The 12,880-nt window shown below is 35.6% G+C and overlaps 1 protein-coding gene across 1 annotated transcript in view; it reads left to right on the forward strand.

Annotated features, from left to right (window-relative positions):
• Positions 1 to 12,880, forward strand: part of LOC150089748 (uncharacterized) — a 148,805-nt gene that overhangs the window by 59,399 nt on the left and 76,526 nt on the right. The window contains exons 4-5 of the mRNA XM_090390088.1: positions 370 to 408; positions 9,249 to 9,353. Coding sequence (XP_090246214.1) covers positions 370 to 408; positions 9,249 to 9,353 — 144 coding nt within the window. The remainder of the gene's footprint in view (positions 1 to 369; positions 409 to 9,248; positions 9,354 to 12,880) is intronic.

A 12,880-nucleotide genomic window follows, 5' to 3' on the forward strand; every position in this document is an offset into this window, starting at 1 on the left:
AATTAAATATCACATAACATGGAATTTTAAATTTATTCTGTATTAAATGTATTAAAATAGTTACTTCTGATGTGTTTATTAAATGGCTTATTTATATTTTGATATAGATCTAGAAATCAAGCCATTACTGCATAGAAATGTATGAATGTGGAGTTTGGATATTTACAAAAATTAAAACCTTGAAGGCTTCCAGAGCGCAGTTGCAATGTTTGCACTTTTTATATTTAGGAAATCAGTTACCCTTGAGCAATAGAAAGAAATTGTTCTGAAAATTATAGAAACCAAAAATTCAAATGAATAATATAATTAATTTATATTTAGTTCAGGTTAATTATTCAAAATATAACTTTTCCTTTTTTCATTTTTCAGGCCGAAACACTGAATCCTTTTGACCATACAAATACAGTGGTACGTAGCATTTGCCAAGATAATTGTTGTTTATTTATTGCAATTCCATATTTATTAAGCTTATAAATTGACTGATGCTGTGAAAATGAAAACAGAGACCAAAAATGAATATGATGATAAGAAATGATTTTGTCAAAACAATATATGATATAGGTATCTCATAATTGTATATTCATAATTTCTTCTGTTTGTTTGTTAAAGGTTGACCTGAACTTTTATTTTTTACAAAAAGCATATCTACCATAACCACCAGACTTGTTTCTCTTTTTGAGCTATTGTCTTTCTAATTTGACACATTTGCCATCATGATAGTAAGGTACTGATGCTGGCAGCATAGAGGGAAGTAGGCTCACAGAATGTCCAATTCAACACACTATTTGAGTTTGCCATCTTTCTTGAATTTCTGTCCTTTCAAGTACCCCTTCACTGTCCCAAACAAGTAATAATCATCATCATCATCATCATCAGCCATTTTCAATCCACTGCAGGATGAAGTCCTCTCCAGCAACTTTCCAGTTCCTTCTGTTTTGAGCACTGGCCATCCATTGACTACCCAAAAACTCATGAATTTCATCTATCCATCTCCGCCTTTGTCTTCCAGGTTTTCTGTTATTTTCTTAGTCCATCTGTCATCATGTCTTCGAGCTATGTGTCCTGCCCAAGACCATTTTAGTTCTTTAGTTTTGATAAGAATGTCCTTTATTTGACTTTGCTGCCTAATCCATGTGTTTCTCTTCTTATCTAACAGTCTGATTCCCAATATAATTCGTTCCATTCTTCGCTGTGTAGTTCTTAGCTTCTCTTCCATTCTTTTGGTGAGTGCTCAAGTTTCACTTCCATAAGTCATGGTGGGGAGTGTACATTGATTCATTATTTTACGTTTCAGACAAACTGGGATATTGCTCTTCAGTATGTGACTATATTTCCTGAATGCTATCCATCCAAAATTTATTCTTCTCATGACTTCCAGCCATTTATCATTATTACAGCTAATAACTTGTCCCAGATAAGTATATGACTCGACTTTTCCAATTACTGCCCCTTCAATCATTATTTCCCTTTCCGTGGCATACTTGTTCATCATTACTTTTGTTTTAGCCATATTCATATTTAGTCCAAAATCCTTACTAACTGTGCATAACTGATTAAGATTTTCCTCTAATTCTTTGGGATCGTGGCTTATAACCACAATGTCATCTGCAAATCGTAAATGGTTTAGGTACTCTCCGTTCACATTGACTCCTTTCTGCAACCAGTCTAATCTTCTGAAAGTTTCCTCAAGGGCAGCAGTAAACAGCTTCGGAGATATTGTGTCTCCTTGTCGAACTCCTTTCTCGATTTTAAATTTGCTACTGTCTTTGTCTAGTCTAATAAAGGAGGTAGCACTCTCATATATTTCCTTCAAAATCATAATATATGGGGTATCTATGCCTTGTCTTTCCAGTGCCCGAAACATTGCCTTATGCTGTATGGAGTCAAATGCCTTTTCATAATCCACAAATGCCAGACATAATGGTGTTTTATATTCATTTGCTTTCTCCATTAGCTGTGATATTACGTGAAGGTGATCCATAGTTCAGAATCCTGTCCTAAAGCCAGCTTGCTCTTTTGGTTGATTCTCATCAAGTATTCTTTCTAATCTGTTAGTAATGACCCTTGTGAACAACTTGTAGATGTGGGATAACAAGCTAATTGGTCTATAATTTCCAATTTCTGATTTATCTCCTTTCTTATGCAGCAAAACTATGATTGCATTATTCCACTGCTTAGGCATCACACCTTTTCTAATGCACTTTGTGAAGAGCCTTGCCAGTTTTTGTGTTATGTCTCTTCCTCCCAATTTTAACAACTCTACAGTAACTTCATCTTCCCCCGGGTCTTTCCGATTCTTCATTTTCTTCAATGCATGTTCTACCTCATCAGGAAGAATATCGGGTATGTCGTATGTATTGCTACTTTGCAATCCATCTTCCCCACTGCTGGTATCATTCCCTCGCTCTTTGTATAATTCTCTATAGTAGTCTTCTGCTATTTGAATTATGCCTTCTCTGCTGTTTATAAGTACACCATCGCTATTCTTCAGTTTCTGTATCATTTGTCTTTCTGTATTACTGCTCATGGCTGTTGATTTAAATCCTTTGTTTTCCCTTAATGCTTGTTCTACTTTTCTTGTGTTAAATCTTATGTCCTCTCTGAGTCTCTTTCTAATGGCTTTGCATAACTCAGTATACTCAATTTTCTCCCTGTCAGTGTTTTTCTTGCTCTTCATTTGTGTCTTCGGTTCATCATGACAAGTGTTTCTTGACTAATTTTTTCTTCTTTGGATTTCTGTTTCCCTATAGGTTTCTTGGGCTTTATCACTTTCAGAAAGTTGTAATATTCCTCGTCGATATCTTGGTCCTGAGCAGTCTGCAGAAGCTCAAACTTGTTCTTAAGTTCCAGTACATACTGCTTTTTCTCCTCCTCTATTATCTCAAAGACCTTTGTATTATTTACTCAAGTCAGTTTTTTTCCTTTCCTTTCCTACCTCTGTATCAAGTGTACATCTTACCATTCTGTGATCACTTCCAACATTTACCTTATTCAGGACGGTAACATCATTCACAATATATCTTCTGTTAGTGAGGATGAAGTCGATTTCATTAGTTGTTAATCCATTTGGACTCTTCCATGTCCATTTTCTGTTCACCCTTTTCTTGAAAAAAGTGTTCATTACTGACAGTCCTTGAGATTCTGCAAATTTCACAAGTCTTTCACCTCTTTTATTTCTTTCACCAATTCCAAAATTTCGTATAGTTCCTCTTTCTGCGCTGTTTTGCCTTTTTCCAACCTTAGCATTGAAGTCCCTCATAATAATAGTGTAGTGGGTTTTCTGCTCATCTAGAAGACTCAATTTCGGTGTACATTTCTTCACCCTCTTCATCATCATGGCTCGATGTTGGTGCATAAATCATTATAATCTTTAGATTGTACCTCTTAGAAATCTTGAGTATTAGTCTTGACACTCTTGTTGATGTACTTTTGAATTCCAAAATGTTGTTTTTAAAATCTTTATGGACCAGAAACCCAACTCCACCTTCACTCCTTTCACTGTTTCCATTGGTGTACAGCAGATTTCCACTTGATAAACTTATAAGTGATTCATTTCTTCTTGTTTCAGCCAAACCGATGATATTCCAATTCACATTTTCTAATTCCGTTTCCAGCTCTAATATCCTGTCTTCACCGATGAGTGATCATGCGTTATAACAGGCCAAGTTCAGTTTCCGTGCATGGCAGCCTGGTTGTACCCAGAGATTCTTAGCACCCTCTGCTTCCACTGTGATCCTCTCGCTGCCGTAAGAGGGAGAGTGAAAGCTGCTGGGGACTGAGGGACATTTGTATTGTTGTGCTGTCATATGCTGGAGGGTTTGGTCTTATCCTCTTCATGCTGACCAGGCGTCTTGAAGAGAACCACTCTACACATTCGTTGCCACCTAAGTGACGTAACAGGGCTTACCATCGAGAAGGTGTGCATGAGTGGGTTTTAGGGAGGCAGGCCAACCGGACTTCTCCTAAATCTTTTGTAATAGAGAGATATTGGATCCATCAGTGTTTTAGGCTGAGTGTCTGATAACACACAGGATACCTGTTCCCCTCTAAACCCCAGTAATAATCATGTGAGGCTAAATTTGACTTTAAGTTGGATGGTTCATGATTTTCTAGCCCAAGTTAAATGGTGTTATCGATGAGAATCAACCTTTCTGAATCCTTAAAGATTCTTGCCACGATCTTGCTGGTTGAAGGCTGGCTTGATTTTTCTTTTTTTTTTTGCACGGGTGGGAGGTTATCCTTTGTGCTGTCATTACATACCTTGATCTCTTTGACTCTGTAGCATTGCAGCAAATTGAAGACACTCAGCGTTATGTGATAATTAGCATGGATTTTTGAGACAATAGGCATACTGATCTATGAGATCAATATTCATTATGTTTTAACATCTCAGATGTCTGGGAATGAGATCATATAAATAATGTTTACATCTTGATTGATGTGTTACTGTTTCTTTTATTAACTGCAGACTCAGTATGTTGGTAAGTGAAAAAAAAAAAAAAAAACCAGTGAAACTTTGGTTTAATGAAATCCCTGTATTAATGTTTGTTCTGATTGTGCATGAATGATAGGATTATTATTCTGCTATGAAGACTAATTGGAATTTTGCATAAGAAATGGTTAAAACTTTTGTCTTCAAATTATGGCAACACCAAATTATCCATTTATGCCACTTTAAAGAACCATTATAAATGTGGTTAACTTATTAAACTTCCTTTAATCAAACTACTTCAAACATAACAAAATATTAGCTATTAAGTTCTTTTTAACAAAATTTCTGTCAATATTAAATTCATGCATTCCCCTTGATTTCCTCCCCATATGGATATTATCCAGTGAGCATGTTTCCTATGTCCTGAGAGGGACCTGTGATTCAACATGTCACAAACCTTTTGAAGGTTTGTGACATGTTGAATGAGAAAGGTGTTTCTCTTACTCATTACATCTCTTATGCTAATGATGCAATTATATGAAGACAAGATCACTGTTATCATTTGTGAACTTAGTTTTTTTTTTCACATTTTTTATTTTGCACATTTTCATTTTTGCTTTAACAGCATGAGGTATTACAGAGATGTGCTTTTGCTTATCTTAATATGCCTATTTTAATTTTGTTTTTATGTTTTATCATTGCCTGTTATCTTTTTCCTTTTTACTTTCCATCTCTTTAAAATAATACAGTAAACCCTCACTCCAGTTACAGTTAATCTGGATCTATGCCAATATCATTGGCATAGATCCAGATAATCTAATCTATGCCAATTTCAGTTAAAAGCCATAGAAAATGCTATGAGCAGCCACCTTCAGTTTATCCAATTTTCCATGGAATTTGTCTTTTTTTTTTATGTAAACCCCAAACACGAGAGGTGTTAGAACCTATAGTACTTAGTACCGTGCTTGAGTTGGAGGTTGAGAAGACGAAAGAAGATATTTGTTGACATTGGACTTCTGTAGACTTGAACTTCTGTAGACTGTAATTTTCAGGAAATACATTGTGTACAAAAGAGTAACATAAATTTTCACCAATAGGTTGGTATTGATAATTTCTGTTAGTTATAACTAGATGGAAGGTTTTTAGATAACGTAACAGTTAATGGTAGATGTGTGTTGTATTTTCTCCATTACTGTGGAGGGGGATTGAGGTCTATGTGGTAGGATGACAGTTGGAAAGGGGAGGGAGAGGGAGAGAGGGGGGGGAGAGAGAGAGAGAGAGAGAGAGAGAGAGAGAGAGAGAGAGAGAGAGAGAGAATTTTTTTTAGGAGTTGGCTGGATTTAAGTAAACTTCCATGAAGCAGGGGAAACATCAGTGAAATAAGGGTGTAAAAAGGCAACATCAAGGAGGAGTTAACCTTGGAACACTCTTTTTAAGAAAAAGTGAGAAGTGCATTGGAACCAAGGGGAGCATTAAATAGATGTATTGGTAACAGAAGATTTACCAAGATTATTAATGTGGCAGATAGAGGAAATGTAAGATGCTAATAAGTCAGATTTAAGTTTAGTTGAAGATGCAGTAAAATCATTAGGATGTCAGAGAGTTAGAAACATTGTAACATAATTTGTTATTAAGTTATTTTTAACAAAATTTCTGTCAATATTAAATGCATGCACTCCCCTTGACTTCCTCCCCATATGGATATTATCCAGTGAGCATGCTTCCTGAGAGGTACCTGTGATCCAACATGTGCCAATTCAAGTCTGTTGATGTTTCTCTTTCTCGTTACATTCCTTTATGCTGGCTGATGATAATGTCAATATTAATAAGGACAAACCAATTACAGGTAGCCCTCATTTTGCACTGGTCTGATTTGTGCTGATTCACAATAGCACTAATAACTAACCACAAGGCCTTTTTATTTATTTATTTTTGCAGTTTTTAAATTTTTAAAAATTTTTTTTTATAAATTGAAAGTGTAAAATTGTCAGATAAAATTTATCAGCATTGTACTATACTATGCATCATGCACTGTTCACATGATCAAGAACAATCTGAGTCAATCAGCGATTAGCGCGTCCATATCAGAGATGAGAAAGCTTCCCACCCTCAAAGTAGCCATTCGTGGATGCTGGTGGTAAAGTCCATGCAGTTGAAGCATTTAGTTGGTGGTTGTTTACACCATTTACAAGTGTTGGAAATTTATTACGCTAACAATTTTTATTGATTGTTCTATTAATAGATTAAATAATAATTTATAATAGTGATAGCCATGTGCAGTTTTTGCCAATTGTGTTATAAAGTTTTTAATTTAATAGAATAAAGAGACGCCATGTCTGCTAAAAGAAGTTCAGTGAATTCTAGTGTAAATGAAAGTGTGTAAAAGGCACGTCGATCTATCACATTGGAAAATAAGATGGAGGTTATATGGAGGATGGAAGCTGGTGAAAGCTGCCCTAATGTGTGTAGGGCTATGAATATCCCTTCATTGACTATTACTACAATTATGAAGAATGCTGATAAAATTTCCAAATTTTTTTATTTTATCGGTCCTTAACTATTCTCACTATTGTTGGTTTGCAAATCAAATGCTTTAGCATTATCCACTGAACATTCACAAACTTCAAAATATTTTAAAATATGTAATTTCATACCAAGCATAACTTCTTTTCACTGACCTGTTTCTAGTGGTTCTCATAATGAATTAATTTTAACTTTCTAGTTAAAATTAATGAAATCTGCAATAGCACATTTTAAAATATAAAATAACAACACAAATTGCCAATAATGAATGTGAAACTTCAAGGTAAAAGTAAGATGGTAAACTTTTATTGGCATGTTATTTTCTAATAAAATTTGTGCTTTACTGTATTATTTTAAATTGTGGGAATCCTGCTTTCACTGAAGACAGAAGCCAAACATTGTTTGGCTTCTGTCTTCAGTGACAATACCATTATCCATGGTTTTGGCTAAGTTGCCAAAATATTTTTTAAATATTAGCAGCTTAAGCAGAATGGTAAATGACAGTATTTGTCTCTAAGTTGAATGTAAGTCCAAGCCATAATGATGAATACTTGGCGCTAGTCTTCAGTGGGAGCAGAAAGATACCCATGATTGAAATTGAACACAGTAAATTCATTTACTGTGTTCAATTTAAAATACCCAATGCTATACTAATGTTATTTTTTATTAGTTATTACTGGAAAGATTAGGAGACATATGGGGAAAAAAAAGTCAGTGGTTAAATGATCTATTAGCAGTTATTTGTGGACATATTGATTTCAGCATGACATGTGATAGTGTGGATAGAGTGGAGCAATTGAAATTGATGGGAAGCCTGAGCATACCAAAAAAGCTAGTAAGGCTGACAAAGATCATGCTGGAAGGAAGCAAGTGCAAGGTGCAAAGGAATCTCTCTGAGTCCGAAGTGAGGAGAGGGCTGAGACAAGGGGACCCTTTGTCGCTGGTCCTTTTCAACTTTGTATTGGAGAGGGTTATGAGGAAAGTATCGGCCGCCACCACCACCAGCTCCAATGGGATCATATATAACAGACTCTACCAGCACTTAGGCTATGCAGATGATGTAGTGATGACTGCAAGAAACCCGCATATTCTGAGGACAGCTATAGAAGAGTTGGAGAAAGAAGCAGAAAGGGTTGGGTTGAAGGTAAATGAAAATAAAATGAAGTTTATGATCACAGGTGGGAAGGGGAGAGAAAGTACCCAACAGATCTGGCAAACGGCAAAACATAGTTTCAGCACAACAGAATCCTTCAAATATCTGGGAGCTATGATTCAACATGATAGTAGTAACACCCCAGAAATTCAGGACTGTTTTAATGCTGGTAATAGATGCTATCTTTCTCTGCAGAAACACTTTCGACCAAAACTGCTCTCTAGAAGAACGAAATTAGTGTTATACAAAACACTAATTTTGGTATGACCTGTTGTGACTTATGCTAGTGAAACATGGGTGCTTAAAAAAGGACAAAAAATCTTTAAATGTGTGGGAAAGGAAGATACTAAGGAAAATCTTTGGCTCCGTAAAAGTCGGGGAAGAGTGGAAAATAAGGACAAACTAAGAGTTCAAGGAACTGTATGTATGGAGAACCGGATGTAGTAGGAGTGATAAAGAGCAAGACTTAGATGGGCAGGCCACATGATATGAATGGAGGAAAACAGTTAGCCAAGGAAAGCAATGGAAGGGCAATCGGGAGGAAGGAGGCCAGTGGATGATATAGAGACTGACCCACAACAACGTAGGATGAGACGATGGAGAACAGTTGCCAGTGACAGCTGGAGGAAAATCATTGAGGGGGCCAAGGTTCTTCAAGGACTGTAGTGGTGTGGAGTAAGTAAGTATTTGTGGACAAATAGCACAAGGATGGAAGAAGGTTACAAGTTAATATATATTTTTTTTCATTGATATTTTGGAATTTTTTTGTTTGTATGGTTTGTTTCATAACAGGAAAGGGAGCTGCTTTCTCTTGAGTATTAATAAAAATTATTTGGTGTTATATTTAACTTGAAAGTTAGATGATATCATATATAAGGTATTTCCAAATGTGCAGCACACGTGAAGCAGCATGGTGAATTTCTTCAGGGTGAGCAAAATGATTTTTGAATCAAGTTGAGGAAAGTTGAAAATGCAAAAAAGATGCAAACCGAATGGTAACTGTGTTACCATTCGGTTTGCATCTTTTTTTGCATTTTCTTTCTTATGTATTTTTAATACTCACTTATAGTGTTTGAAATTTTTGCTTGTTCTTTTCTTAAGTAAATGTTATAATAATGTAAAATCCGTTCTTTTTTTTAGAGCATGTTATATCATACACTTGCTTATGCTGATGGCCCAAATGTTCTTAGTTTAGAATCCCCTCATGAGGAACAAAGACAATGTAGCATTACAACTATAGTTCAGGTATCTGAAAATTTTGATTTTTCTATAAAATAACACTGGAAACAATTATGCTTTCATATCATATTTTAAGAGGGGGGGAAAACTATCCCATAGCTTTTAAGGAGCTAAATCCAGATTTGAAGTTAGATATTGCCTAGCAGCCACAGATTTAGAGGAATGCAGGTTACACTTAGTGACGTTTTTAATAAAATTTCACAATTTTTTTTAGAAGCAAATTAATTAATTTTTTTTTTTAATTTGCATTTACTTTTCGTGTGATCAGAGGCCTCTCTGATCAATGCTTAGGAATAGGCTGCTGGCATATACTAGCCACATGGTAGCAGTATCTTGATAAACTGTTTACTCCATTTATCACTAATGTATCCAAGATTAACTGGAAGTAAATGGGAATGGAGTAAGTGTATTTTTAGAGACATACACAACAGAGAGTTTAGTAGGTTTGTAATAAATTTATGATCAAGATTTTATAATTATCTGATCTGTTGTTGTTGCCAAAAAAATGTTCACAAATTTTCTTGAAGGAATTCCATTTATTCATCTTTCAATAACTTTCATATCTGTGGACATTGAATGCATCTTCTTTAATTTTGGCATCTTAATGTGTGGAAACAAGTTTTAAATACTGAAAATCATCTCCATTTCTGCCCATAGCTTTTACAAACTTGTTCATTAGATCCAATTTATGTGAAGCATTGTTAAAAAATAGGTTTGTTCAATCAAGTGGCTTATGGATGACCTTTTTCTTTCCACATACAAAGTTTATATGAGGCTGTCTAATCTGTTTCATAATGAATAGTTTGGCTTGACTGTCCCACTTTCACAAAAAAAACCCCCTACATTTTGTATAGCCAGGTTGTATACCAAAAGGATTCTGATTAATTTGAAATCTCTAGATCTTGTGTTTATCTTACTGTACTTTCCTTAAGAGAAGTTTCGTGTTCTCATAAAATTCTTTCATGTGAATAGTATGACTGATTTGTGTAAATCGATATGTTTCCATTGTGGAGTAACAGTTTATAGACTTAATTTTAAAGAGTTTGGGAACAACGTCCATTCTTTTGGTTTACGTTTTCTTCCAAGGACATCTATTACCATCATTATAATAGCAAGATGAATCTTCCATAGCAAAATATGAAGAAAGCTCTTTGTCATTTAAAGCTATAGTTGCATCTTATTGCAGTAAATTCCATCCCTTCAGGTGAGATCCAAAGACTTTTTCTGTACTTCAGATAGATTTAAATTTACACATAAGATTTGAGTTATAAGATGAGGCATGAGCAATCATATTTTGTTTCAGAGCTCATGTGGACTGTTTTCATTGGGTTATCTGTGTTTATCCTCTTTTAATGACCTGGTTTCTTAAGGAATGGAAACAGTCAGTTTGTCATGCTGATTAACTGGTCTAGTGAATGACAATATTTGGATGCTTCGTTTTGTTTCTGTTTTTCCTTTCCATCCTTCAATTTTAGTTATGCAAAAATAACAGACATTTGACATGATTGTTTGGTTCTCCATACAATGAGAATAGTGAATGGCAGTGATACTTTAGCATTTATTTTTTAATTAGCCTCTGAAATGTACTACACAATTAGTGCACCATATTTAAGGAGTCTCCTTATCCTGATGTAGCCAAAATACAGTTAGCATAATAGTGGTAAATTTGCAAAGAAGCAAGCCTATACAATGTCAGCAAAAAAAAAAAAAAAAAAAAATCCCACATCACCTGCCCATCCTCTCTAATTTATCTAATCCTTCCTTAAATTTATTCAGACTACCTACTGCTGCAACACCAGAATGAAATTTGTTCTAGCAGTCAGTTGCTTTCTGGCTGAAAGCAATTTTTTGCACATCTGTAATACAATCATCCTTTCTCAATTTAAATTTATGCCCATTATATGTGTTGTCTGAGCAACAGTAAGGATGCCATCAGCATTTAGTTTATTCAGTACATTCAAAGTCTTAAAGACTCCAATCAGATATGCTCACAGGTGCCTAGTTTCTAGTTTATTTTTATTTTTTTTATGAAACCCCCAAACACGAGAGTTATTAGAACCTGTAGTACTTAGTACCGTGCTTGGGTTGGAGGTTGAGAAGACAAAAGAAGATATTTGTTGACATTAGACTTGAACTTCTGTGGACTGTAATTTTCGGGAAATACGTACGAAAGAAGATTGTTCCAGAAAACGGCAGTTGAATGAATAAATGAGGAAAATGAAAAGTTGCTTCTGTGAGTTTGAAGTTGGACAGCAAATGGATGTTGGCTGGTGGTGGCACATGTTCAGACTGTTTTGAAAGAGAGAGCGGGAATTATAGAAGCCAATTTAGAAGAACAGTGCCCATGGAAGTATCTGTAGAAAAGGCAAGGCATGCAGCAGAAACAGTATGTCTATGAGACAGCGAATGGAGAGACTCCATAAGAGATGAGTCATTAATTAACCAACTGCCCTCCTTTGAATGGAATCTAGAAGCTTGAGAGAGGTTTGGGGGCACAGCCCCAGATGTGAGAACGATATTCCATTGTAGGGTGGATTTGGGTTTGTACAGAATTGAACACCTGTTTGGAAGAAAAGTAGCACTGAGAGCGAAAGAGAAAAACTAACTTTTTTTGATGCAGAGGAAGAAATATTTTTTAATGTGCTTGTGCCAAGACAAATTAGAAGTGAAGATAATCCCCAAAGAGATATATCATCTTGCCTAGAAATCAGAGGGTCACCAAAGATAAGCATAAGAGCAGAAGAATCCTTTTTTGCAAGATATAAGACAAGACTGAGTTTTAGAAGGATTGAAATCAAGTAAGTTGTCTTTGCCCCACTGGAGATTGGCATTTAAGGAATTAGTAGTGGATATATGAGAAGTTGAATCTGATTGAGCAGGGCAAGGTTTCTCAAACTAGAAAGTGGAATGCAATGTGCTATCATTGGTAAAACTATGGATAGGATTTCCAGTCAGTCTCACATCTGGTGAGTATGGGCTTGGAAAACCCAGGGTCCTGAGCTGGATATCATCATTCTTCTCTCTCTTGGTGATGCCTTTCTACTTCTCTCTCTCTCTCTCTCTCTCACACACAGGGGGTAATTTGGGAATTTTTTTTTTTTTTTTGGCTGGTGCAACATAAGCCTCAGGCTTCCTTGTACCATATGTCTAATAATAATAATACAAGAGGAAAAGAGTGGTGGAAAGAACTGACCTTGGGGGACACCAGCATTAGTGGAGAAGTTAGAAGACAGAGAACCATCTACTATCACCCCAGTGAGCGATCAGAGAGAAAACTGGATAACCAATTATAAAAAACAGTTGGCAAACCATAAGATGGAAGCTTGTTTAGAAGACCTTTATGCCAAACACAATCCAAAGACTTTGAGATGTCAAGAGCAACTGCTTGTGTTTCACTGAACTTTTCCACTGAATTTGTCCATAAATGGGTAACATAAGCTACAATATCACCAGTGGGTTGACACTGACGGAATCCATATTGGTGATCATTGATCATACGGAAGTTTCTAAGTAGTTTAAGAGTTGGCAGTTAA

Source organism: Mastigoproctus giganteus, chromosome 2 (genome assembly GCF_048544385.1).
Source record: "Mastigoproctus giganteus isolate SK-2022 chromosome 2, ASM4854438v1, whole genome shotgun sequence".
In the NCBI taxonomy this organism is placed as follows: Eukaryota; Metazoa; Arthropoda; class Arachnida; order Uropygi; family Thelyphonidae; genus Mastigoproctus; species Mastigoproctus giganteus.